Consider the following 26120-nt stretch of genomic DNA (forward strand, 5'->3'; position numbering starts at 1 on the left):
ATGTCTGGTTCAGTCGCTAAGTCGCCTCCAACTTTTTGTGACCGCATGGACTGCAGCATGCCAGGCTCCTCTGTTCTCCACTAGCTCCCGGAGTTGCCCACATTCATGTCCACGGAGCGGGTGATGCTATCTAGCTCATCCGTGCATAGCTGGGATCTGATAGACATTGTGTTTTTGCTCTTCCAGTGGATGTAGGCTAAAGTTTTACTCTATGAGTTGCATTCTGTTAGGTCAGAGTTAAGAGAAAAGACTCTAGACATGGTCATGGTGAACAAGACAGAGGAAGGATATGGGGCGACAAGAAACCAGTGGACCATGCATTGTTTTTCTGGTTCCCTCAAAAAACAGCAGAGCCAGTGATGGTGTCCCATTTGGGGAAACCATTTTTGTATCTGTGAAGAAGCATGTAATGCACACACCAGTCATCTCACCTTTTTGCTGATTGCCTGTCCCCACACCTAAAACCACGCTCTCTTTGTCCCCTAAATATCACAAGCACCTGGCCTCTAGGAAGGTAGTTATGAGACCGTCTCCTGGCTTGGCTGCATTGTGAATGAACTTCCTCCCCTGCAACCCTTAGTATGTCAGCATTTGGTTTCTTGCACCTCTGTTTCGGTAAAAACTTAACATTCATAACATGGAATTGCCCACAATTGGAGTGCTCATATCAGGGAAATTGATATGACCATCAAAAGTGGGGTGGGTATATTTTTTAATACATGTCTAGATATAAAGTAATGGAAACTGTTAACAATGAGGACTATACTTGGTGAACAATATTGTGAGCACAAATATTTATTCCATCCAACAAAGTCACGAAGAAAAGTTCCAACATGTTTCTCCCAATTACTAATAAAAGACTCACATTTCATCATAGACACACACCTGGCAAATGAATATAAGAATGAATCATTCGGGAACTGCAATCAGCATAGTGAGATACAGCTACATTTTATTTTCGGCTTCACTGGGTCTTCACTGCTGCACAGTCTTTCTCTAGTTTGAGAGAGGAAGGGCCACTCTTGAGCTGTAAGAGCTTCTCACGTTGCAGAGGACGCGCTCCAGGTGCGTGGGCTTCAATAATTGCAGCAAACATGCTCAGTAGTTGCATCACGTGGGCCCTAGAGCATGCGAGCCTCAGTAGCAGTGGTGCACTGGATTTAGTTGCCCCACATGAACAATCTTCCCAGGTGAGGGATCAAACTCATGCTCCCTACACTGGAGAGCCGACTCAGCCACCAGACCACCAGGGAGTCTGCCTCTACACTCTAATGAAAGTGAAAGTGAGGTCCCTCAGTCGTGTCCGACTCTTTGCAACCTCATGGACTGTAGCCCACCAGGCTTCTCTGTCCATGGGATTTTCCAGGCACGAATACTGGAATGGGTTGCCGTTTCCTTCTCCAGGGGATCTTCCCAACCCAGGGATCGAACCTGGGTCTCCCGCATTGTGGGCAGACACTTTACCATCTGAGCCACCAGGGAAGCCCTTTTTGATGAGGTAATACTCAAAATACTGGCCATGTCATCCAACTACTAGTGAAGAATACAAGAAAACTGGAATGTTCCAATATCGATGGGATGGCAATAGGGTATAATCATTGACTTTTGAGTATGAAACCACATGGTGATATAATTCTATGTGTATCTTCATATTAAGTTTTTCTGTAATAACCAAAATCCCACCCTTTTAAAGATTAATGGAGGAGTCCCTGGTGTCCAGTAGCTAAGACTCCACACTTCCAGTGTAGGGAACCCAAGATCAATCCCTGGTCAGGGAACTAGACTCCCCGTGATACATCTAAGAGGTCCCGTGGCGCAATTAAATATACTGTGTGCCTCATTTAACACCAGGTACAACAAAATACAAAAAAAAAAAAAAAAAAAAGACAGGTAAACAATCAATGGGTGGTATATCAAAATAGTGTATTTTTCAGAAAAAAAGAATTACTTGTAACAGCAAATCATTTTCCAAGAAATTATGCATCATGAAAAAAGAGAGAATTGCTTAGAAGAAAGCAGTTGTCAAGCAGGGTGACTTGAAGATAGAAACATCTGTCATAAGCATGACATGACTCAATGCCAAAGAAAGTAAACCTCTGTCAACAGCTATCAGAACCCAGAGTGCATGTGCAAGGTCAAAGCTGCTTAGTTCCTTTCCTAGGCAGGTGATAGGATCTAAGAGCATGACACCACTCAAGTGCTCTGGTTACATGTGCTTTCCTTCAGGGGACAGGAGAGCAGAAAGGTCTACCTACCCTGATCACACTGAGGGGACTGACGCCCATAAGAGGATCTTTCACTTGGCAGAAGAAACTCACAATGACCAGAAGTCTGGCAAGGCCGCTGCACCGGTCAGGAAGCAGATCTGAGCTTCTTAGAAGCTTCCAATAAACCAGGACCCATAGGCCTTCTCTGTACCAGGGCTGTGCAGATGGATGGCATTCAACTTCCAGGTGATGATTCCCTTACAGAGCCTGTTCAGTAAGATGTATTAAGAACACAGCTCATTTGCTGGTCTCTTCCTCTAGTTTGAAGGCCTTTCTCAACAATGAACTTCGTGGTGACAGATGAGGTTAGACCTTCAGCAGAAACTTTCCTACATGCTCTGTACTCTTGGGTCTACCTGGGCCATGATGGTTCTGGTGCTTGGAGTAGACTTTTGACTCAAAAAAAAAAAAAAAAAAGTTTCCACAGTACTGCACTTGTGAGGTCTTTCTGTGGTGTGAAATTTTCTTTTCAGGTGCTTTGGCTTAAGACTTCTGCACATTCAGTGCATTTAAGTAGCTTTTCTCCAGTGTAAATTCAAGTGCTTAATGAGACTAGTTCTATCCCTAAAGCATTTTCCACATTCACTACACATATAAGGTCTTTCTTCAGTGTGGACTCTCTGGTGTTTAGTAAGAACAGACTTTTGACTAAAATATCTCCCACATTCACTGCACTGAAAAGTCTTTGCTCCACTGTGAATTTTCTGGTGGCCTTGAAGGTGGGCCTTTTGCCTAAAAGACTTCCCACATTCACTACACTCATAAGGCCTTTCCCCACTGTGAATTCTTCTATGCATAAAAAGGCTGGAGAAGTACCTAAAGGCTTTCCCACATTCACTGCACTCATAAGGCCACTCTCCAGTGTGGACTCTCTGGTGTTGATCAAGCATGCGTTTACAGGTGTAGGTTCTCCCACATTCTCCACATTCATAAGGCCTCTCTCTGGTGTGCACTCTCCCGTGCTGATCAAGCTTGGTTTTAGTACTGAATGTTTTCCCACATTCACTGCACTTATATGGTCTGGCTCCAGTGTGAATTCTCTGGTGCACAACAAGCTGGGAGTGTTGCCTAAAGAACTTTCCACATTCTCTACACTCATAAGGCCTTTCCCCTGTGTGAATTCTTCTATGTATAGCAAGGCTGGAGCTGCATCTAAAGACTTTCCCACATTCACTGCATTCATAAGGCTTCTCTCCGGTGTGGACTCTATGGTGCTGAGCAAGCCTGGACTTCCGGTAGAAGAGTTTCCCACATTCATTGCACTTGAAACGCTTTTCTCCATTGTGAAACTCTGCTACAAACTCCATCATTTGTGGTTTAACCTGGTGCTGGACATGGCCAGAGCTACCAGGGAAATCCTTCCTCGCCTCTTGGCACATAAAAGCGTTCTCCAATGCATGGATCGTGCAGTTCTTCATTAAGGCCTTACCCAAATCTCTTCTCATGAGCGTCTCTCCACCATGCTGGTGGGATTTCACATCTGTCCCACACGGTGTCTGGCCAGGGTTTGTTCGCAGGACCTCGGGTCCACACAAACCACCTTCTAAGGCCAGGTTACCCATCTCCCAGGGACAGACCTTCTGGCTGGACAGGTCTGTCTTTTTGGTATTTCTCTGTGGCACTTCTACAGAAACATTCTGCTCAGAAGGTGTCTGTTCATCTTCTGCTGTATGAGAACACCCTGAAATTTAAAAAAACACACACACACACAAAAACTGGTAGTGAACTTCATGGAGGAAAACATAAACAGGCAACCCCATCACAAACTTATATCTGACATAGAAAGAATAAATCCAACAGGAAAAACGAACTGTGGGCAGGACAGGAAAGCCCCAATATGCCATACTGGGCCTCTGTAGGTCACGGAACAGTGAAGATTCACCAGGCAAACATACAAAGATGGGAGGTAGTGCACAGAAGAGCAACAATCAGACAATACACTCCTACAGGAACAGTTTTCGCCAGGGCCTTGGCTGCTGGTGACACATGTGTGCTGTGTGGAAAGCTATGTCCAGGCCCAGGATATTCTGACTGTCACTGAACAGCTAGTGTTCAGGGCAGGACTATTTCAATGATAGATGCAGGCCTCGTGACACATTAACGTAGGTGAAAAATGGAAAGCATGAGCGTGAGGATGCTGAGAAATAATGAGGAGTGGAAGACAAAGGTGTTAGAGATAATCCTGGGTTGGAAGCTAGAGTAGAAATCACAGAAGGAATCTGTCAGGGACTGAGGAGAAACAGAGATGAGATAATCAGCCACTGGTCACGGACTGCAAACAGTGTTCGGGCCAGGGGAGGCTTCAAATCTGGTTTGAACCTAGCCATATTATTTCCTCCCCGTGCTGCCAATCACCAGGGCGAGACCCACTTTGAGCCCTTCTTCCTGTCGCTAGAATCATGTCCACTTTGATCCTATATAACAAAGATTCTCCACTCAACTCCAACTGGACAATAACAGGAGACCTAGAAGATGCAAGTGCTAAGAGAAAGAAAGGACAGGTGAGTGGTCAGTACTGGCCCAGGAGTCCAAAATAATAGTACAAAGAATCTTCTATGATGGTTTCACAGGAACAGCCAAGAGTACTTCCTAAACAGGGACCACACTGGATCCTAACAATTCCTGGAATAGTGAGCCCCAGGAAATGTTAGCTGGAAGGGAAAAGACTCTGGAGCACAGAGGTGCAGAGGTCTACAGAATCAACTTAGAAGGCAGTGGTTGAGAGGAATGGAACTCACTGAGCTGATTCAAATCATTTGACCTATAACAGCTTCACTGAGAAAATTTCAGAATAGCTGGCATGGGGGCTAGTTGTAAGAATTGAGAGAGAGGTGCCCGCTGTCCAGCTGTTAAGACAAACAGACTTGCCTTTGGAGAAAGGGGAAAGGCAGACATCTGGTCAGAATGCCAGGACAGGGGTGAGGGCCTTACCCAGAGATGCAACCAGCGTGAAGTTCTCTAGCATAACGTCGTGGTACAGGAGTCTCTGGGCCTCACCAATGAGCCTCCATTCCTCTTGTGAAAAGTACACAGCCACGTCCTCAAAGGTCACAGGACCCTGGGATGATGAGGACAAGGTGTGCATAAGCAGTCTCTCTCCCCAGGACCCTGTAAGCACCCTAACCCCAGTCCATACTCTGGGGTCATCCTCCTCCACAGGTCCCTGATTCAGAGAGCAGTGCTTCCTTGAACACCAACTCCAACCCCCAGCAACAACACACAGGTCTAAAGACAGATGACTTCTAGGCTGTGGGCCTGGCATGCAGGACCCCTTCCCTCTCCAGCAAGACAACAGCCCGACAGTCCCCAGGGTGATCCAATCCAGACACCAGCAACTTGAACCCACCCTTCTCAAGGTCCTACTAACAGGGCCCTGGATCAACTAGTTCAGACACCTTCCCCACATGCATATCACTCAGTGGACTTTCTCAGACATCTGACCCCCATCATCACTACCTGGACCACAAAGTTGGCATATCTCCTATCTCCTCATATACCCTTCTGCACATGGCAACAGAAAATCCTTGTCAATGTAACAGGTTCCCACCATATCCCAACTCTTCACTGGGAGCTCCCCAGCCCTGTTCTGAAGGTTTCCCCACCAGCCCTTGGTCCTGGCTTTATCCTCAGTCACAACACGCGTATCTAGATACCCCTGGTCCAGTTACACTTCCATCCTGCACATTATGTCTTTTCAACAGTTACAATCTTTGTTCATGTAACATCCATTTAAAATGATGTTACACTCATCTGACATCCTGTCACAAACTTTCCAAGCTCCACCACGAAAGCCTGGGGAACCACAGGAAGGGGATATGCGCCAGCCTGCCTTTGCTATCACTTCATCTCCATTGCTGCTTTCCTTCTGCATCGATTTCAAAGCCACTCCCCCAAGGAAACCTGACCTACTATCCGGACTTCCCTGCCCTTCTTGCTGAGGACCACTCCTCTTGTCTGTCTTGTGACAGTACCCTCTCTCCTCCTCTGTCCCCAGATGGCATCCCGAAGCCTCCCCAGCACTCTAGATCTGCATGTTCAGCCATCCACTTGTCTCCCACAGTTGGAAGTCACTGGAACATCTGAGGCTCAAGAGGGCTGAAACTCAATTCCTAATATTCTTACTGAAAACCACTGACTTTCCCAAATCAATTGATGACACTTCCACTCTTCCAGATGCAAATAAAAAGACTTTGGAGGCGTGTGACCCCTCCACATTGGAAAACCTGGTCAGCTTCTACTTAAAAGCCAAATATTCTTCCTACCTTCACACCTACCACTTTGATCCAGCTATAACCAATGCAAATCTGGAAAATCAAGAGAGTCCTTTGATTATCTCCTTGTCTTCCTCTCCCCCAAGTGGTTGTGTACTCTGAAGCCAGAGGGAGCCTCTTAAAACCTAAGTCACATCACTTTTCCTCTTTATTCCAAAAATTCCATTTCCACTATCATTCTCAGAACAGAAACCCGTCTTCGCATACTACCAGTCTATCCTAACTCTGGTCTTCTTGAGCTCTGTTCTTATCAGACATTAACAGAGACATACAAATTCTAAAACACATCCATCTCAACTGCATGCTCAAGCATCTGTGTGGACTTTCCCATGAACTTGAGACAACTTTTCACATCTCAGTCCAGTGGCTGCCCAAAATGGGAATCTCTTCAGGTTATCTCTGACCTGGACTTGTAAACCTGGGCTGGAGGTTTCTGAACGGTTTCCAGGCACCAAGTCCAGGAAGAATAGCAGCAAAACACTTCCAGGACCCCTGACACTCACCAGCGAACAGTCCATAAGTGGTTCCGCTGAACGTGGAAAAAGCAGGGCAATGTAACTTTAATTTCCACCAGCTACACAGACAAAATAGATGATTAACGAGTGAACCATTTAACATTTAAGGCAAAGACAAATACTAAAGGGAAAACAAAAGCATGTAAAAGATGAGTTATGGAGTTATGCAATAAAGTCATGTGGATATCTTGAGAAAAGGTTTTCCAAGAGTGGGACAAACAAGTGCAAAGCCTATCAGTCGTGTCTGATGTGCCTGAGTGTATCCACAAGTCTAGCATGACTGGAGCTCAATAATCCAGAAGAATGCGGTAGCGGGTTGCAGATGAAATGCTGGTGGCAGGCCATATACAACTATTACAGCTCTGCGTGTGCATGCTCAGTCACTACACTCTGACTCTTTGTGACCCACTGGACTGTAGCCCTCCAGGCTCCTCTGTCCATGGGATTCTCCAGGCAAGAATACCTTGCCTGGAGTCAGCTGCCATGCCCTCCTTAGGGACCTTCCCTACTCAGAGATCGAGCCTGCATCTCCTAGATTGCAGGCAGATTCTTCATTGCTGAGCCACCAGGGAAGCCCCTATTATAGCTGTAAGCCAGGTATTAATATATCAAAATAAAGTATATCTGTTTCTGACACTTCTGTTTGACTGCCTTCTATTTTCTCCTTTGCCAATAAAACATTTTTCACAGATTACTGCAGTTTGACCTAACTTCTGAACAGTTTATGATTCCTTTTCCAATTTTACTTTGGTAATCTTAAAAACTGTTTTTGAAAAAAACTGCTATACACTAAGTTCTGATCTAAAATTATTAGAACATTATATAACAGAATTCAAGACGTTCAAACAGACTAAAACAGAGTTACAAGGAAAAAATGATACCAGAAAATTAATCTGTGATAAAGGGGTTGTTGCTAGAATCTAAAAGTGCTTGGCCTCCAACAGCTTGAGATAACTGGACATCACTGATGACTCTTCAAACCCAAAACAGAGAAAAAACCTATGGAACCTGACCTTTATTCCACCCTCATTATATAAACATGGAAATATCCTCTTCGGTTCTAAACATCTTGATAGGAATTCCAAGCATTATAATATTCTATCATCACAATGATTAATTTAGTCTCCGTGAAAACAAATATTTTAACAAGATACATTAATCATTTTCTCTTTCAATATCATCAGAAGATGATGACTGAATAGTAAAATAATCACTAAAAAAGCAGAAAACCTTCAAGTGGCTGTATACTGTAAAACTGTTAACTTTATATAATGCATGAGAGTGTATGAAAATACAACTACGGGATCCATCAATAAGTACAATCATCTCATTCAAAGAATTAAGCTAAAATTAATAACGTGGAGCAAAAGATCAAAAAGTCAAAACTTCATTTAAATACACACTAACATGTCCTTTATACACAACAGAACACATGGAAGGTATGGCTAAAATAGCAATAATTATAAACACAGAAAGCGAGAGAGAGAAAAAGCCTTAAATACCAGGATTTAGAGACATTTTACTCACTCACTATGTAAAATTACAAAAAATGAAAAATTAGCAGATAGCCATGAAAAAAATGGGAAAAGTCACATCATCTTGTGCAAGTGAAGAAAAACATATAATACACATATGATTTCAGCCACAAGAAAGTTTTAAAACTGAGCAAAGGGAAACAACAGTCGTTGAATATTTTCCACACAGCTGGCAAAACTATCATGAAAGTGAAGAAATGCTCACCTGAAACATCAGACAACACCGTAACATTTGGGAGACAGGATAATTGTTTTGGAAGGACCTCCACAGACGGTTTTTGGGTCCTACTTGTATCTGCTTTCTCGACTTGACCAGTTAACGGCTATTAACAACAGCTGCTTTTTCAACTGCAGGTGGAAGAGCTCAGCACTTTTTTTTTTCCCCACGCAGGTTTTTCAAAATTAGAAAAACAGAGGTTTTGGGGAAAACACAGACACACACACAGACACACAGACACAGACACACAGACACACGACACTAGTAAGAGAACACAGATAAGAAAAAAATGCCGCAGAATGATGAGTTGGCTGAGGGCGCGGAGAGGGCAGCGTTTACCTGAGGCGGATCTGTCCGCACGGCCGTCCCAGCAGAGCCTGAGAGCGGCGGGGCGCGGCCACGGCGGCGCCTGTCCCGGACCCGTCAGGCCGGATGGCGCCACGCGGAGCCTCAGACCCTCCTCAGAACAGCCGGCACCGCGTCTTTATCGGGGGACCTTTAAGACCCAAACTTCCCCAGCGGCTACCAGATCCCTCCGGAAGACCCGCCCGGACGCCGTCCTCACAACGGAAGTGCCTCTGTCCTGAACTTTCAGTTGACCCAGTGACCCATACACACCGCGCCTTGCATTCCGGGTAATGTAGTTAACATCGCTCTCGGGCGCTGCAAGGGGCGGTGCTACCTAAGTCAGGGAAAATTCAGCCTCACCCTCTGGGTAACGGTAAGCTGTTCCCTAAGGCTCAGAATACTGGCGGGGTTCACCCTTCTTAAAGGGGACGCACCCAGATTTCCTTGGACCACAATACTTAAAGGGGACACACACAGATTGCCGTGGAATGTAGACTGTGCTGATCAGAGGGAGGAACCTAGACATTGGGACTTTCCTGGTGGCCCAGTGGTAAAGAATCTGCCTTGCAGTGCAGGGGAAGCTGGGGTTGGATCCTTGGTTCCAGAAGATTCCACACGTGGAGGGGCAACTAAGTCCATGGTCAACGAAGTCCACATGCCACTACTAAGACCTGAGGCAGTCAAAAAAAAAAAAAAAAAAAAAGAGAGAGAGAGAGAGAGAGAGGACCCCAGATGCAATATTTCAGATGTCTCCCAAACCTAAAAAGCAAATGGGCACATGATACCAGGTTGTCACTCAGACATAAAGTGCATCTAATAAACTGTATCTTATTGCTGTACCAATACCTGTAAGCTGAAGCTTCAGATTCATGCTTCAGATTTATGAGTGTCACTGTGTTTGGTCATGGTCAAGGAAGCAGAGAGTAAAGACAGCCATAGTAAGCAAGACAGAGGAGGGGTGAGGGGTAACCAGAAGCAAGCAGGCCACGTGCTGTGTCTCTGGTAGCCTCAGAAGAAATGTAAACCAAGTGACAATGTCCAGTCGACACAGATTTCTTACTTCACATTTTGTATTTTTCTAGCAGCTAAGATCTACCTATTTGAAAGTGACTTCCTGCATGCTATTTTCTCCCCAGACAGTGACTGTATAGTCTCAGTCCTAGTTTATTTCCAAAGGGGGCAACTGAAGCCTGAGATAAAGGATTGGATTCCAAGATCCTCTTTCCTGGCTGGGGACAATATAATTTCACCAGCAAGTGCAGTAAAAATGCAAGAAGAGTTGAAAATATTCGTGAAGTGTTATAACTGCTGAAACCAATCATCATTTAATTATTCAGTTAGTGGTCAAAATCACTTTTCACCATGTGAATGTTTAGATCTCAGTGAGGTCCCTAGACACAATGATTTTTGAGAAGTGAGGGAATGAAGCAGAGCTCACCTAGGAAACTCTGCTAACCTGTGATTATAGTTTTGTAACATGTGATCTATTATTATTTAAAAAATTTCTAAGTACACCTTGAAGGGCTATGAAAACAGAGCAAATAGCTTTGCTAGAATACTTAAAAACAAAGTATCCATAGCATCATACTTACTCCCTCTTTAAAAAAAAAGATATTAATTAGCTGTCCCATTACAGGTACTATTTTGGCTGCATGGCACACATCAAGGGCCACAGAGTCAAAGACTAAAGCCTTCATGAGGCTATCATTCAAATTAAAGGCAATGGACAGTAAAAATTAATGACAACATAGTCAATTACATAATACTTTTATGTACTGAGCATTAACCGAAATTTCAGAAATGAAGACCTAATTGAACTAAACAAGCATTTATTGAGGGCTTGTTAGGACAGCAGCCCAGGAGACAGAGATGTGAGAAGCACTTAAATTGTTTGACCTTGAACTGAAAAATGGAGAAAGCTTATAATGGCAAAAGATAAAGGCCCGAGTTGGTTCCATAAGTTGTTTGCCAAGAATTAAAATTGAAGCTGGCAACAATCAACAGTGCTTCTATTTACTGATGGCTTCACCGAGTCTTCATTGCTATGTGCGGGCTTCCTCCACTTGTGGAAAGTGGGGGCTATTCCAGGTGTGGTATGCAGGCTTCTCACTGCAGCGGCTTCTCTCGCAGAGCATGAGTTCTAGGGCATGGGCTCAGCAGTTGTGGCTCATGTGTTTAGTTGCCCTGAAGCATGTGCAATCTTCCTGGAGCCGGGATCAAACCTGTGTCCCCTTCATTGGTAGCCAGATTCTTAACCACTAGACCACCAAGGAAGTCAAGGGCCCTAGAAAGCAAAGATTGGTTTGGGTCTGAAATGGCTGTACAGTTACAAGGGAGAATGGTGAAACTGCAAAGTTGCAGCTAGCAGATATTTTAAACAGTCTAGTGTGTTACTGAACTGAACCTGTTTGCACTCACCTACTTTCCTCTGATTGGTTGGTAGTAAGTTAACAAGGCAATGCTTCACGAATCTTCATCAGCAACCTTCTGGTTCCAGGAAGGCTCAGGCCAATGTGCTTGTGATCAGCACGTAGTCATCATCCTCAACCTAGGTACAGGTTTCTTTCTGCAAAACACCACAAGGACACGCCTTAGATTATTGTTTACATCCCTTTGGGAAGCAGTAGACTTCCTCTGATTGCTTTATCACTGACTTATTGTTCAAGATGTTATAACTTTTCTTACTTGACTGCTTTTCCTTTTTTCTGGACTCTTAGAATCTCTGCTTAGGAACTGCTTAACACTGCTCTTTGCAACCAGGGAATGTCTAGGAAACTGGTGCCTTTCTCTACAAACAACAAATGAGGCTGGGTGGGAGCAGTGTCCCTGCTGGTCCAGTGATTAGGTGATTAGGACTCCAAGCTTTCACTGTTGCGGGCGTAGGTTCAATCTCTAGTCAGGGAACTAAGAGCCTATACATTATGTGATGTCAGGAGAAAAAAAAAAAAAGACAAATGAAGGACAAAGATGGACTTGGGCTGGTTACCAAGTCGGTTCTCACCAAATGGCTTTCAATACGCATATGGCTACTGGTGACTAGTTGGCACTGTTTTGAACACTGCTGACGGACATAGATGTACCTGATTCTCAAAAGCAATGCCTCACTTCAAGGACTGTAAGAATATGTACAGACTTCATAACATCTAACATGTAGGTCAAATGCGAAACACTGTAAAGGGAGCAAAGAAACAGCACACGTGTGACCAGTGAAGGCTGCGTAGGTGTCACTAGAGTGAAGCAACAGAAAGAAAAATGGGGAAAAAATGATTTGTGTCCAGTGGTCAAAGCGTCAGTCAATGATGAACACAGGACAGGCACTCAGCTCTGTCATCACAACTTTCCTAGCAACCTCTCAACATCATATACTTCGAAGCATCTCCTGCCATCTATAATGTCCACACCATCACGCACCCAGGGTCCTTACGGCTCCACTGATATGGCACTTGAAGGAGGGCAGTCCTATGTGAAAGACAGAAAAAGGAGGGGCCACCACGCATAGCAAGAGATCAAACTCAGGGCATCTAGCATTCTAAAATTCTGAGAACTTAAGAACATGAAATTGACAATGCGGCAGATCCCAATTGGGTACAGGACTCAATAATGTCAACATTTTGGAAAAATTTTTCAAAGGTCATACTTAGAGATTAAAGGCAATTAATCAACAAGAAGTAATGTTTATTGCAGCAATGAAATTAAAAGATGCTTACTCCTTGGAAGGAAAGATATGACCAACCTAGACAGCATATTAAAAAGCACAGACATTACTTTGCCAACAAAGGTCTGTCTAGTCAAGGCTATGGTTTTTCCAGTGGTCATGTATGGATGTGAGAGCTGGACTGTGAAGAAATCTGAGTGCTCAAGAATTGATGCTTTTGAACTGTGGTGTTGGAGAAGACTCTTGAGAGTCCCTTGGACTGCAAGGAGATCCAACCAGTCCATCCTAAAGGAGATCAGTCCTGGATGTTTATTGGAAGGACTGATGTTGAAGCTGAAACTCCAATACTTTGGCCACCTGATGCGAAGAGCTGACTCACTGGGAAAGACCCTGATGCTGGGAAAGATTGAGGGCAGGAGAAGGGGGCGACAGAGGATGAGATGGACAAGGGTTTGGGTGGACTCTGGGAGTTGGTGATGGACAGGGAGGCCTGGTGTGCTGTGGTTCACAGGGTCACAAAGAGTCGGACACGACTGAGCAACTGAACTAAATGTTTTGCATCATGACTGCAATTAATATACCTTAAAACAAACACATTTGAAAAAGACTCAGACTCAAAGTGGCAGGCTGATTAATATCCCCAGAGACAAGTGGGTCCTCATCCCTGAACCTCGTTAACTGTTACCTTACACGGTCAGAGACTTTGCCAGTGCCATTAGGGGTTTTGAGATGAGATTGGCCTGAAGCTCATGTTTGCCCGGGGTGTGTACTCACAGGTCTCCTCGTAAAAGACAAGCAGAGGGAGGCGCACTCTGCAGAGGAAAGCGATCTGATGACTGGAGTGCTGCGCTGCTGCTCTTTCAAGATGAAGGAAGCGGCCTTGCATCAACACACACAAGGGATGCAGCTCTAGAATCTGGAAAAGGCAAGGACAGGGATTCTGACTCCACCCCTGTGAAAGTGACTTAAGACTTCGGACTCCGGAACAATGAAATAATTAAACAGATGCTGTCTGAAACCATCATCTTTGAGCTTATTCATTACAAGAGCTGTAGGAAAGGAATACGAGTTAGCAACATAAATTACTGGTTGCTCCTGCCATCCTGAAGCACAGCTTTCCTAGAAAACGTTTCATAAACTGAGATGCCATAAAGCAGTATACCCTTCTTTCTCAAAGTTCTGATTCACCACTTCAGTTTTATGGAAGAACCTCCACTCATACAGTGTAATGGCTTTTTCATAAAAGTGACAAAAATCCTTACCAGGTTTCTTTCGATTTTGTGAAAATAAGTACTAACATAAGTCTTTTGAGACAGGACAAGGCTAGGCGTTCTATGTGAAAATGACCCATAATGTGAGATGAATGAACAATACCCAAGAAATTATCAGTAATGCTGGAAAATTGCAAATTGGCTCACTGGGCATCAAACAGGGCCCTTCCCATTTTTGTTATGTTTGAAAACTATCTATTCCAGAAAGGATTCTCAGGTTTGTATTTTATAGTTAAAAGGGGGACAACTCTCAAATGGCATGAGAAAACTCTTGGCTTGAGAAGTATAAGCATAGGAAAAACTTTATCAAAGCCTGCACTGCTAAAATGTTTTACATCAATTATCCTTAAGAAAGCCCTTTTAAAACAGAATTATGTTCCGGAATGACCAAGACCACCCTCAGATTCCATAGGACTCACGGAACTCACGGAAGCTCTTTAATTAAGGCCTATGGCTTATTACAGTGAAGGATACAGATAGAAACCAGCCAAGAAAGATGGCACAACAGGACAGAGTCCAAGAGAGATCACGCTGCCAGCTTCCAGTTGCCCCCTGCCACTCCCCTTCAGCCTGACATCGACATGTGGCAATGCGCGTCTAGTATTGCTAACAGGGAACCCCATGCAAGCCTAGGTGTTGTCCAGGTTTTCTGAGTGTCTGTCACACAGATAAGGGGCACCCATGTGACTAACCTGTTACTCCCTAGCTTCTCCAAATGTCAAACTGGTATTGAGAGCATAAGCCTCCAAGTATCCCAGTACAGTATTAACAGAAACTGCTCAGCCCAGCACAAGGCCCCAGTTATTGAGCCAAATATGGCAAGTGCTTAGACGTTATCTCCCAGGAGTGGGGCAAGTCAGTGCCAGACATTTCTTTGGAATGAAGAGGTTGCACAACTCAGGCCTGTACGTCTTCCTTTACACAGGCCAAGTGAAAATACTCAAAACTCATACCATTCCTATTTTACTGCATTTTAATATTATCTGGCTTCTCAAGGCTAAAGTCATCTGATAATGGAAATAGAGTACAAAGGCGTGCTACTGCACCTGTCTTCCCACGTCCACGTCGGGTGACCTTGAAACATGCCCCAAGGGTGAACAGAAGCTGACAAACGACAAATTCTTGGGCTTGTAGTACAGAACTACAGAAAAGAAAACAGCATGGTAAAACCCTCCTGCTTGTAAACTGCCTTCACTGATTATGCTTGCTCTAGGGACCTCCCATCCCTTCCTTGAGTTGTATACAAGTTTCCCATGGCCAAGGTGCTATCACAAGAGGTGACACCTTAACAAGCCCTAGAGGTGACACCTTAATAAGCCCTAGAGGTGACACCTCTGACATATGGGTCACTACAGTAAAGGAGTCTCAAGTTCTTAGGCACCTGGAATCAACTCTTTTCTTGAGCAGGCTACAAATGATTAAAACTACCAACCCCTAAAACTGGGCCTGCCCAGGTGTCTGATGGCTAAAACTTTGACATCAGACGGCTAAAATTCCATGCTCAGATCATGCAAAGTGCCTCCATTTATAAACATGCATCTGTGAAGGAGCGTGTGATGCACACGCCAGTTAACTCACCTCTTCTCTGACTGCTTGTCCCCACACCTAAGAGCAGGCTGCCTCTTGATCCCCTACGTATCACAAGCACCTCACCTCCAAGAAGGTGGTGGTTCTGAAACTTGTCCGTCTGTGTCCTCATGTGGCTGTCTTGTGAAAGAAAATTCCCCCCAGCAAACCTCGGCATCTCAGCGTTTAGCTTGCTGCACCTCTGGCTCAGTAGCAACCACACACACACAGCATGAAATTGCCCACAGTTGGAGGACTCACGCCAGGAAATTGGCAAACACAACAAGGAAAGGTCAGTTGCCTTTTTTATTGTCTAGGCCTAAAGTAATAGAAGTATGTTAATAATGAGGAGTATACCTGGTGAATAATGGTGTCAGTACAAATATTTTTGCCACGCAGCAAAGTCAGTCACTGAAAGAAAGTCAAGTTCCCATATATTTATCATATTCTCAGTCACTAATAAGAAAACAGACATTATCTCAAAGAAGACACACACCTGCCAATAAATACAAAAATGGTCAACATCATTAATCAGTAAGGAAATGAAATCAGATCATAGGGAGATACATCTCCACACTTTTCAAACAGGTATATTTAAAATACTGACCACACCAACCAAGTACTGGTGGGGAATACAGGGGAACTGAATACTATTGAAGGGAATGCAAATAGGTACAGTCATTAATTTTAGAATATGAAGCTGGATGTTCATATAAAGGATTTTATGTATGATTACAGTAAGCTAATCTGTGACAAGCAAAGTAGAAACAAACCACAAAACCCCATTTTTAAAAGAGATGAGTGGATTAAAAAATAAAATGAAAATATACAAATAGTATATTTATCAGGAAAAAATGAGTTATTGACACTGGCAACTTAGATGATTCTCAAAATAACTGTGCATGGAGAAAGCAAATGACCACTACAAAAGTAACCATTCAGACTTCAATGATATTGCTGTGTTTAGTCTTGCCCAACTCTATGCAACCCCATGGACTACAGCCCGCCAGGCTCCTCTCTCAATGGGAATTCTCCAGGCAAGAATACTGGAGTGGATTGCCCTGTCCTCCTCCAGGGGATCTTCCCAATCCAGGGATCAAACCCAGGTCTTCCTAACTGCAGGTGGATTCTTTACCATCTGAGCCACCAGAGAAACCAATGATATTAGAAGTCTGGAAAACACTAATTTAATGAGAGAAAAATCAGTCAATAGTAGTTGCCTGGGATCCTGGGAAGACATATGGTAGTGACGGATGTTTGCTATGATGACGGTTCTGTGACTTTGCAAGTGTTAAAACTTACCGAGCTGAAGTCTGGTAATTCAGCTGCAGTTATGCTCAGCGCATGGCAACTGTACATCGCAACCAAATGGGATAGAAATTGGCTTCACATAAAAGTCTGAATCTCCACTTTGGAAAAGAACTCTGGCAACCACACCTCAAATATACCACCTCTCCTGATCTCATGGGAGGAATTCGGTCACAGTAGAAATGAAGATTGCTGAACAATAAAAAGGTGCTTACACTTGAGTTATTTAGGAACTCTGCCTGGGTGCTAAAAATCACATGCCTGGACTACAGGACTCTCACTCTCATTTACCCACTGCTTTCACTGTGCAGCAATGGCCTTAAGATAAACACCTTGCAGACGCTATGCGATGCCAAAACCTTTACATTCTTCAGTCACTGATTGCAGGCTCAAGAGGAAAAGAAACACGACCGTAACTTCTGAAAATTTCTGCAAAAACCTTATCATGAACAGCCACAGTTATGGGAACATTTATGAATGCCCTTTTAAAAAAAGGTGTATCCCTTCCTGTTGCTAGATTCTCAGTTCTACTAATCCCCCGTTTCTGAACCAAGTATGGTTCCCCCCAATGTCTGTAGCCTAATACGCAGCAACACCAGCCTGCCACATTATGCACATTATGGCACATGGCTCTGTTCCAGCTGGACCTAGAGAACTGCTTCCATTGAACAGTACTAGGGGGATGATGTGATATCCCACGTGAAAAGAGAACAATTCACACAGCTCCAAAAATCACTGGTGCTGCTCACAGTCCTCATCTCAAGGTGGCCTCGGGACCCATCAAAAATCCTTTCAGGACCCATCAAAGATCCTAATATCCAGGTCACGGCATTAGTTCCACAGAGCCCTGGAGTCCATACCAGGAGCCCTTGGACAATGCAAATTAGACCAAAACTCGACTGAACATTATTCTCTGTCATATCATTCCAACTGAGGTATTATACAAAGTCTGAAACACCCATAAAACTTTTTTACTCTTCATCTTGACAGTCCAGTTTGGTTCTTAACAGCAGTCTGAAGGTGAACAAACCCCAAGATGCATGTTGTCTTAAACAATAGTCTTTATTTTTACACAAAGCAGTGCAAAATGAGGCAGTTCCCCAAAGGGTGACTTGGAGCTAGAAAATCCATCTTGAACATGACACGACCCAACACCACCAGTCAAAGTAAACCTCTATGAGCTGCCAGGAGAACCCAGACTGGATGCCCAAAATCAAAGCTGCTCAGGCCATATCCTAGGCAGCTGACAGGATCTAAGAGCATCACGTCACCCAAGGGCTCAGGCTACACATGCTTCACTCTAAGGGACAGGAGAGCACAAAGGTCTACCTACCCTGATCACACTGGCGGACTGACGACCACAACGGGAATCTGCCATTTGGTAGAGGGAAGAAACTCACAGTGACATGAAGTCTGGCAAGGCTGCTGCACAGGTTAGGAAGTAGATCTTAGCTCCTTAAAGCTTACAGAGAACCAAGTATCCACAGGCCCTCTCCACGCCAGGGCTGTGCACATGGATGGCATTCAGCTTTCCGCATAGAGCCTGTTCAGTAAGATGTATTCATTAAGGAGACAGCTCATTGGCTTCTCTCTTCATCTGGTTTGAAGGTCTTTCTCCAGTATGAATTTTCTGGTGACCAATGTGGTTATACCTTTAGCTGGAAGATTTCCTACATTCTCTGCACTCTTAGGTTTATCTGGGCTGTGAAGGTCTAGTGCTCAATCAGAGCTGATCTGTGACAGAAAATATTTCCATATTTGTTGCACTTGTGAGGTCTTTCTGTGGTGTGAACTTTTCAGCTTTTTTTTTTTTTTTTTTTCCTATCTCCTTCAGGTGCTATAGCTAAAGAAATTCTCCACATTCGGTGCACTCAGGTGACTTTTCTCCAGTGTAAATTCAGGTGCTTAATGAGAGTAGATTTCTGGCTAAAACATTTCCCACACTCACAGCACTTATAAGGCCTTTCTCCAGTGTGAACTCTCTGGTGTGTAGTAAGAATAGAATTTTGGCTAAAACATTTTCCACATTCACTGCACTCAAAAGTCTTCGCTCCAGTATGAATTCTATTGTGGACTTGAAGGTGGGCTCTTTGCCTAAAGGACTTCCCACATTCATTACACTCATAAGGCCTTTCCCCACTGTGAATTCTTCTATGCATAACAAGGCTGGCCATGTATCTAAAGGCTTTCCCACATTCATTGCACTCATGAGGCCACTCTCCAGTGTGGACCAGCTGGTGCTGAATAAGCATGCGTTTACAGGTGTAGGTTCTTCCACATTCTCTACATTCATAAGGCCTCTCTCCAGTGTGGACTCGCCGGTGCTGATCAAGTTTGGTTTTAGTACTGAATGTTTTCCCACATTCACTGCACTCATATGGTCTGGCTCCAGTGTGAATTCTCTGGTGCACAACAAGCTGGGAGTGTTGCCTAAAGAACTTTCCACATTCTCTACACTCATAAGGCCTTTCCCCTGTGTGAATTCTTCTATGTATAGCAAGGCTGGAGCTGCATCTAAAGACTTTCCCACATTCACTGCATTCATAAGGCTTCTCTCCGGTGTGGACTCTATGGTGCTGAGCAAGCCTGGACTTCCGGTAGAAGAGTTTCCCACATTCATTGCACTTGAAACGCTTTTCTCCATTGTGAAACTCTGCTACAAACTCCATCATTTGTGGTTTAACCTGGTGCCGGACATGGCCAGAGCTACCAGGGAAATCCTTCCTCGCCTCTTGGCACATAAAAGCCTTCTTCAATGCGTGGACCGTGCAGTTCTTCATTAAGGCCTTACCCAAATCTCTTCTCATGAGCGTCTCTCCATCATGCTGGCGGGATTTCACATCTGTCCCACACAGTGTCTGGCCAGGGTTTGTTCGCAGGACCTTGGGTCCACACAAACCACCTTCTAAGGCCAGGTTACCCAACTCCCAGGGACAGACCTTCTGGCTGGACAGGTCTGTCTTTTTGGTATTTCTCTGTGGCACTTCTACAGAAACATTCTGCTCAGAAGGTGTCTGTTCATCCTCTGCTGTATGACAACACCCTGAAATCAGAAAAATGCAGGTGAACTTAATGTAGGAAAAGGTTTTTAAAAAAGTCAGGCGTGTTGCACCATATGTGTCTGACATAGAAAGAATAAATCCATGGGACTAGTTCAGGACAAAGGAGCTGTGGGCAAGTAAGGAAAAGCCCCAATCTGTAGAACTGGGCTTCTACACATCACAGAACAGGAAGGACTCACCAGGCAAAAGACACAAGAGGGTGGATATTAAATGGAGGAGCCAGGGGTCCACAACGCACTCCTACAGGAATGGTTTTCACCAGGGGCTTGGCTGCTGCTGACACATGCATGCTGTGTAGAAAGCTATGTCAAGGCCCAGGATATTGTGTCACTGAGTAGCTGGTGTTCAGAACTATTTTAAGGAGAGGTGCGGGTTTTATGACACAGTAAGCATAGGCAAACAGAGGAAAGCATTAGAGTGAGGATGCTGAGGAACAATGAGGAGTGGAAGCCAGAGAGGTGAGGGATAATCCTGGGTTGGAAGCCAGGGTAGAAATCACAGGCGGAATGTGTGAAGAATGGAGGAAAAACAGAAATGAGATAACAAATCACTGGTCTTAGACCACAAACAGTGTTGGGGCCAGGACATATTCAAAATCTGACGGAATTCAGCCACAATGTCACTGCTCCCTGTGATGCCAATCACCAGGATCAGACCCATTTTGAGCCCTGCTTCCTGTGCCTGGAATCATGTCCACTTTCTCCTATACCCAAGGTTCTCCTCCCAGCTTCAACTGGACAACAACATGGGACTTAGAAGATCCACATGTTCTTCTAAGCAAAGAACAAGACAGGTTAGCATTAAGTACTGCCCATGGGGAAACAGCCAATCTCAAAAGAATTCAAGAAAAAAATAATGATAAAAATAATCTTTGATTCTCATAGCTATAGCCAAATGCACCCCATAAATGGTGACCATGCTGGGTCCCAACAATTCCTGAAACAGTGAGGCCCAAAGAAATGTCAGCAGGAAGGAGGCAGAAGCTGCAAAAAGGTACAGAGGTCTACAGAGTCAACTTGGCAGGGAGAAGCTGAAATGAATGGGAATCACTAAGCTAACTCCAAGGCTTATGATCCAGAAAATTTTTGCTGAGAAAACTTCAGCTGCTGGCATTGGGGCCACCTGTGAAAGGAGGTGGAACACACACTCACTCAGGCTTGGCACCCACAGCACAGAGGACAGGGAAGCAGTAATAATACAGAGGTGCCCACTGTCTAGCTGTGAACAGAACAAACTTGTTCTTAGAGAAAAGGGGAAAAGCAGAGACTTGTCCAAGATGCTGGCATAGGGGTGAGGGCCTTACCCAAGGACACAACCAGTGCAAAGGTCTCCAGCATGACATCGCGGTACAGGAATTTCTGGGCCTCACCAAGGAGCCTCCATTCCTCTTGGGAAAAGTACACAGCCACATCCTCAAAGGTCACAGGGCTCTATGATGATGGGAACAGATGTGTGCATGAGCAGCCTCTTTCCCCAGGACCCCATGAACACCCCCAACCCTAATCCACATTCACTCTGGTGTCATCATCCTCCCTGGCTCCCTAATTTAGAGGGCAGTGGTACCCAAAACTCTTTGTGCTTGAGCACTAGCTCCGAACACCACCAATAACATGCAGGTCTACAGACAGATGCCTTCTAGGCTGTGGGCCTGGCATGCAGGACCCCTTTCCTCTCCTGCAACAGCCTGACAGTCCCCAGGTGATCCACCCAGACACCAACAACTTGAACCCACCCTTCTCAAAGTCCTACTACAGAGCCCTCAGTCAATTAGTTCACACATCTTCCCCACATGCATATCATATCACTCCACAGACATTCTCAGACATCTGACCCCCATCATCACCACCTGGACCACAAAGTTGGCTTTCTCACCAGGCCTTGATCCTGACTTTATCTCAGTCACAACACACATAATCTAAATACCTCTGGTCAGATTCCACTTCCATACTGCACATTATGTCTCTTTAACAGTTCCCATCTTTGTTCATTTAACACCCATTCAAAATCCACACCCACGTGACACAGCCTACAGAAACTGTGACATTCTGTCACAATCTTCCCAAGTTCCACCAGAAAAGCCTATTGAGTCAGAGGAGAATAAATTAGCAGCAGCATGACTTTGCTATCAATTTATCTCATTTCTGCTTTTCTTCCACATCAGTATCAGAGCTTTTCCCCACAGAAACCTGACCTACCAACTGGCCTTCCCCTTCCCCCTACCTTCTTGCTGATGACCACTCCTCTTCCTTGTCTGTCTGTGTCTCCTCTGTCCCCTAATGGCGTCCGAAAGCCTCCCCATTACTCTAGGTCTACATGTTCAGCCATCTACTTGTCGCCTACACTTGGGAGCCACTGCAACATCTGAGGCTTAACATGGCCAAATCTCAATTCCTAATATTCTCACGGAAAAGTCCTCTTACCAGACTTCCCCAAATCAGTTGATGGCACTTCCACTCTTCCAGATGCAAATGGGAAAAACTTTGGAAGCATGTGATTCCTCCACATTGGAAAATCTGATCAGCCTTTACTTAAAAAAAAAAATGTAGAAACCAAGTAGTTCTTATATCTCCACATCCACCACTTTGGTACAGCTAGAGCCATGCACATCTGGAAAATTAAGACAGCGTCTATGTTTCTTTGTCTTCCTCTCCACCAGGCTATTGTGCACTCTGTACCCAGAGGCAGCCTGTTAAAACTTAAGTCACATCACTTTTCCTTTCTATTAAAAAAATCCCATTTCTGCCAGCAGTCTCAGAACAGAAACCCATCTTATCAGGCTACCAGTCTAGCCCTGATCCTGGTCCTCTTGTTCTCTGTTCCTACTGCATAAACAGAGACCCAGCAGTCCTAAAATACACTCATCTCAATTGCATCCTCAAGCATTTGGACATAGTAACCCCTATACATACAATCTTTCACATTTCAGTCCCCTGGTTGTCAAATTTGGAATCTTTCCATATACCCTCTGGCCTGGACTTGGAATTCTGCACTCAGGGTTTCTCTAGGGTGTCCAGACACCAAGTTCACAAAGAGCAGCAGCAAAATCTTTCAGAACCCCAACACTCACCAGTGAAGAGTCCATAAGCGGTTCTGTTGAACATGGAACCTGTGGGAAGAGTAGGGCCATGTAACTTTAATTCCCATCAGCAACATAGACAAGAAAGATTAATGAGGTAACTATTCAATATTTCAGGTGAAGACAAATTACTCAACAGAAAACTAAGGCATAAAGAGGGCAGAAAATATTATGGAGTTGTGCCATAAGGTCATATGTCTGACTTCAGAAAAGGTTTTCTAGAAGTGGGACTAATAAGTGCAAAGCCTCTGTATTAGATTCATGTCTGATGTGTCTGAGTAGCTCCATGAGGCTAGTATGACTAGGGCCCAATGATCCAAAGAATCAGGTATCTGGTTAGATAGGAGATGCTTGTGGCAGGTCATATAGGGCTATTATAGCCCCAAGCCATGTATATAAAAATTAAGCAGAGCTCTTTCTGACATTGCCGTTTGATTCCATTCTTCCATTTCTCCCTTACCAATAATAACTTTTTCCTCTCATAGCTTGTAGCTGGACCCAACATTTGGACAGGAGTTTCTATACTCCTTTTCTAATTTTACTTTGGTTATCTTAAAAATTGTGTTTTTAAAAACTTATACTTGAACCATATTCTTTAATATATCCAGGTTTTTTTTTTCTCCCATAAATGTTCAAACAGATTAACTTCCTACAAGCTTTTTCTCCTGTTGTAGAGAATGGAAACACCACTGACTAACTTCACTTTGAAAATGAATCTCAGAATTCTCTGGTTGCCCAGTGGTTAGAATGTGATACTTTCACTGCAGTGGACCCGGGTTCTATACCTGGTTGGGGAACCTAGATTCCACAAGCCAAGCAGTGCAACCACAAAATGAAAAAAAAAAAAAGAGAGAGAGAGAGAGAATTATAAGAAGAAAATGGCTCCAGAAAATTAATCCATGAGAAAGGGGTTATTGCTAGAATCAGAGTAAAAGTGTGTGACTTCCAACAGTTTGAGATAAGTGGACATCACTGATGAGTCTTTAAACTTAAGACAAAGGAAAGAACCTATATGACCTGATCTCTGTTCAATCCTCTTTAAATAAACATGAAAATACCTTCTTGGGTTCTAAGTATCTTTCCAGCATTTTAAGTTTTTATTTTTACAATGATTCATTTAATCCCCCTTTTAAAACAAGTGTTTTAACAAAATAACTGAATCATTTTCTTCCAATACTACCAGAGGAGCATCACATAACGGTGAAATAAATATTAGCAGAGTACAATCACTGAAATAGAAGAAAAACTCTTAAATGGCTGTATACTGTAGAATTGTTAAGTAGGCATAATGCAAAAAGAGAGTGTGAAAATACAACTACGGGATCCATTAAAAGTAAGTATAATCATCTCATTCAAAGGACTAAGTTAAAATTAGTAAGATGGAGCAAAATAGGATCAAAAGGTGGAAATATTCATTTAAATACAATAATAATTTTAACATATATGTTAGACAGATATGTCCTTAACACACAACAGAAGGCAAAGAAGTTATGGCTAGAATAGCAATGGTTATAAATACAGAAAGCTGACCAAAAAAGCCTTCAACAGCTGCTTTTATAAAGACATTTTACTCATATAATGTATGTGCTCAGTCACTCAGTCCTGTCTGATTCTTTGTGACACCATGGACTGTAACCCGCCAGGCTCCTCTGTCCATGGGATTCTCCAGGCAAGAATACTGGAATAGGGTGCCAGAGGACCTTCCACATCCAGGGATCGAACCTGCTTCTCTTGTGTCTTCTGAACTGGCAGGTGGATTCTTTACAACTACCGCCACCTCAGAAGCCCCATAGACTGTACACTCACTATATAATACTGCAAAAGTAAAGAAAATTAGCGGATAGACATGAAAAAATGGGTGAAGTCACACCACCTTCTCCAAAAGAAAACAAAAACACTTAATACTTATATGATTTCAGTTGTAAAAGTTTTACAACAACTGAGCAAGGGAAACTACAGTCGTCGAATATTTTCCACACAGTTGGCAAAACTATGTGTGTGCACTAAGTCGCTTCCGTCGTGTCCGACTCTTTGCGACCTTACGGACTGTAGCCCGCCAGGCTCCTCTGTCCATGGGATTCTCCAGGCAAGAGTACTGGAGTGGGTTGCCACTTCCTCCTCCAGGGGATCTTCCTGACCAGAGATGGAAGGTGAAGTCGCTCAGTCGTGTCCGACTCTTTGCGACCTCGTGGACGGTAACCTACTAGGCTTCTCCATCCATGGGATTCTCCAGGCAAGAATACTGGAGTGGATTGCCATTTCCTTCTCCAGGGGATCTTCCCCACCCAGGGAGAGAACCCAGGTCTCCCGCAGTGGAGACAGACGCTTTAACCTCTGAGCCACCAGGGAAGCCCAGAGATGGAACCCACGTCATTTACGTCTGCGGCACTGGCAGGCAGGTTCTACCACCAGCGACATCTAAGGAGCAAAACACAAAAACAAAAACGCTCACCTGAAACAAAAGACAACATCTTAACATTTGGGAGACGGGACAACAGTTTTAGAAGGACCTCCACAGGCGGCTTTTGGGTCCTATTTTGTACCTCATTTCTTGATTTGAGCATTGAACGGCTATTAATAACAGCTGTTTTTTCAACGGCACGTAGGTCAGAAGCATTTATTTTCCCCCAAGCAGGTCATATTTCAAAATTAGAAAACCCGAGGTTTGGAGAAAGAAAGAAAAACATGCACAGGACACTTGAAAGAGAACACAGATAAGAACAAAACTACCGCAGAATGAGAAGAGCTGGCTGAGAGCTCGCAGGGCGCAGCGTCCACCTGAAGCGGCTCTGTCAGCACGGCCGCCACCGCGGAGTCTGAGGGCGAAGGTGGGGCCTGGGCACCGCGGCGCCTGGCTCGGCCCCAAGGCAGAGTCAGGCCGGATGGCGCAGAGCCTCAGACCCTCCCGAGAGCAGCGGGCACAGCGCCTTCCTGCCTTCCTTCACCTCCGGCCGGCCGAGTTCTGCAGTTCCACACACGGAATCAGCTGGAGTTTAAAAATGTCGCCCGCCGTGCCGGCCGGAAGACCC

The 26120-nt window shown here is 44.3% G+C and overlaps 2 protein-coding genes across 23 annotated transcripts; both read right to left on the minus strand.

Annotated features, from left to right (window-relative positions):
- Window positions 1–779: 779 nt before the first annotated feature.
- On the minus strand, window positions 780–26120 carry LOC101113523 (zinc finger protein OZF-like). 17 transcript variants are annotated; one of them, XM_060399172.1, is made up of 8 exons: window positions 23083–25809; window positions 21319–21445; window positions 18287–19996; window positions 16003–16056; window positions 15126–15220; window positions 13583–13724; window positions 11572–11719; window positions 780–9824 (listed from the first exon to the last, which is right to left on the minus strand). In XM_060399172.1, the coding sequence occupies exons 1-3, from the start codon at window positions 23140–23142 to the stop codon at window positions 18825–18827; spliced, it is 1359 nt and encodes a 452-aa protein (XP_060255155.1). In that variant the 5' UTR covers window positions 23143–25809; the 3' UTR covers window positions 780–9824; window positions 11572–11719; window positions 13583–13724; window positions 15126–15220; window positions 16003–16056; window positions 18287–18824. The 17 variants fall into 17 exon arrangements, with proteins under 17 accessions (XP_060255155.1, XP_060255154.1, XP_042087209.1 ...); XM_060399171.1 differs by having other exon boundaries at window positions 15126–15786; XM_042231277.2 differs by adding exons at window positions 22436–22622; window positions 25870–26120 and having other exon boundaries at window positions 1903–9824; window positions 15126–19996; window positions 23083–23121.
- LOC105602028 (zinc finger protein 501-like) lies at window positions 1903–9351 on the minus strand. Of its 6 annotated transcripts, none has more exons than XM_042231269.2 (4): window positions 9145–9351; window positions 7042–7067; window positions 5199–5325; window positions 1903–3948 (listed from the first exon to the last, which is right to left on the minus strand). In XM_042231269.2, the coding sequence occupies exons 2-4, from the start codon at window positions 7054–7056 to the stop codon at window positions 2777–2779; spliced, it is 1314 nt and encodes a 437-aa protein (XP_042087203.1). In that variant the 5' UTR covers window positions 7057–7067; window positions 9145–9351; the 3' UTR covers window positions 1903–2776. The 6 variants fall into 6 exon arrangements, with proteins under 6 accessions (XP_042087203.1, XP_027834684.2, XP_042087202.1 ...); XM_027978883.3 differs by having other exon boundaries at window positions 7042–7112; XM_042231268.2 differs by having other exon boundaries at window positions 8794–9351.

Source organism: Ovis aries, chromosome 14 (genome assembly GCF_016772045.2).
Source record: "Ovis aries strain OAR_USU_Benz2616 breed Rambouillet chromosome 14, ARS-UI_Ramb_v3.0, whole genome shotgun sequence".
Lineage (NCBI taxonomy): Eukaryota > Metazoa > Chordata > Mammalia > Artiodactyla > Bovidae > Ovis > Ovis aries.

Excerpts from the sequence above, each read along its gene's own strand:
- LOC105602028 (XM_027978881.3), bottom strand. The coding sequence starts at position 5,529 with ATGCCAGGCCCACAGCCTAGAAGTCATCTGTCTTTAGACCTGTGTGTT. Across the intron at positions 3,949-5,198 it reads CACGCTGGTTGCATCTCTGG|GGTGTTCTCATACAGCAGAA; the intron begins GTAAGGCCCTCA and ends TTTAAATTTCAG.
- LOC101113523 (XM_060399174.1), bottom strand. The coding sequence starts at position 23,142 with ATGGCCCTACTCTTCCCACAGGTTCCATGTTCAACAGAACCGCTTATG. Across the intron at positions 21,446-23,082 it reads CGCTTATGGACTCTTCACTG|AGCCCTGTGACCTTTGAGGA; the intron begins GTGAGTGTTGGG and ends CCATCATCATAG. Across the intron at positions 19,997-21,318 it reads TGCACTGGTTGTGTCCTTGG|GGTGTTGTCATACAGCAGAG; the intron begins GTAAGGCCCTCA and ends TTCTGATTTCAG.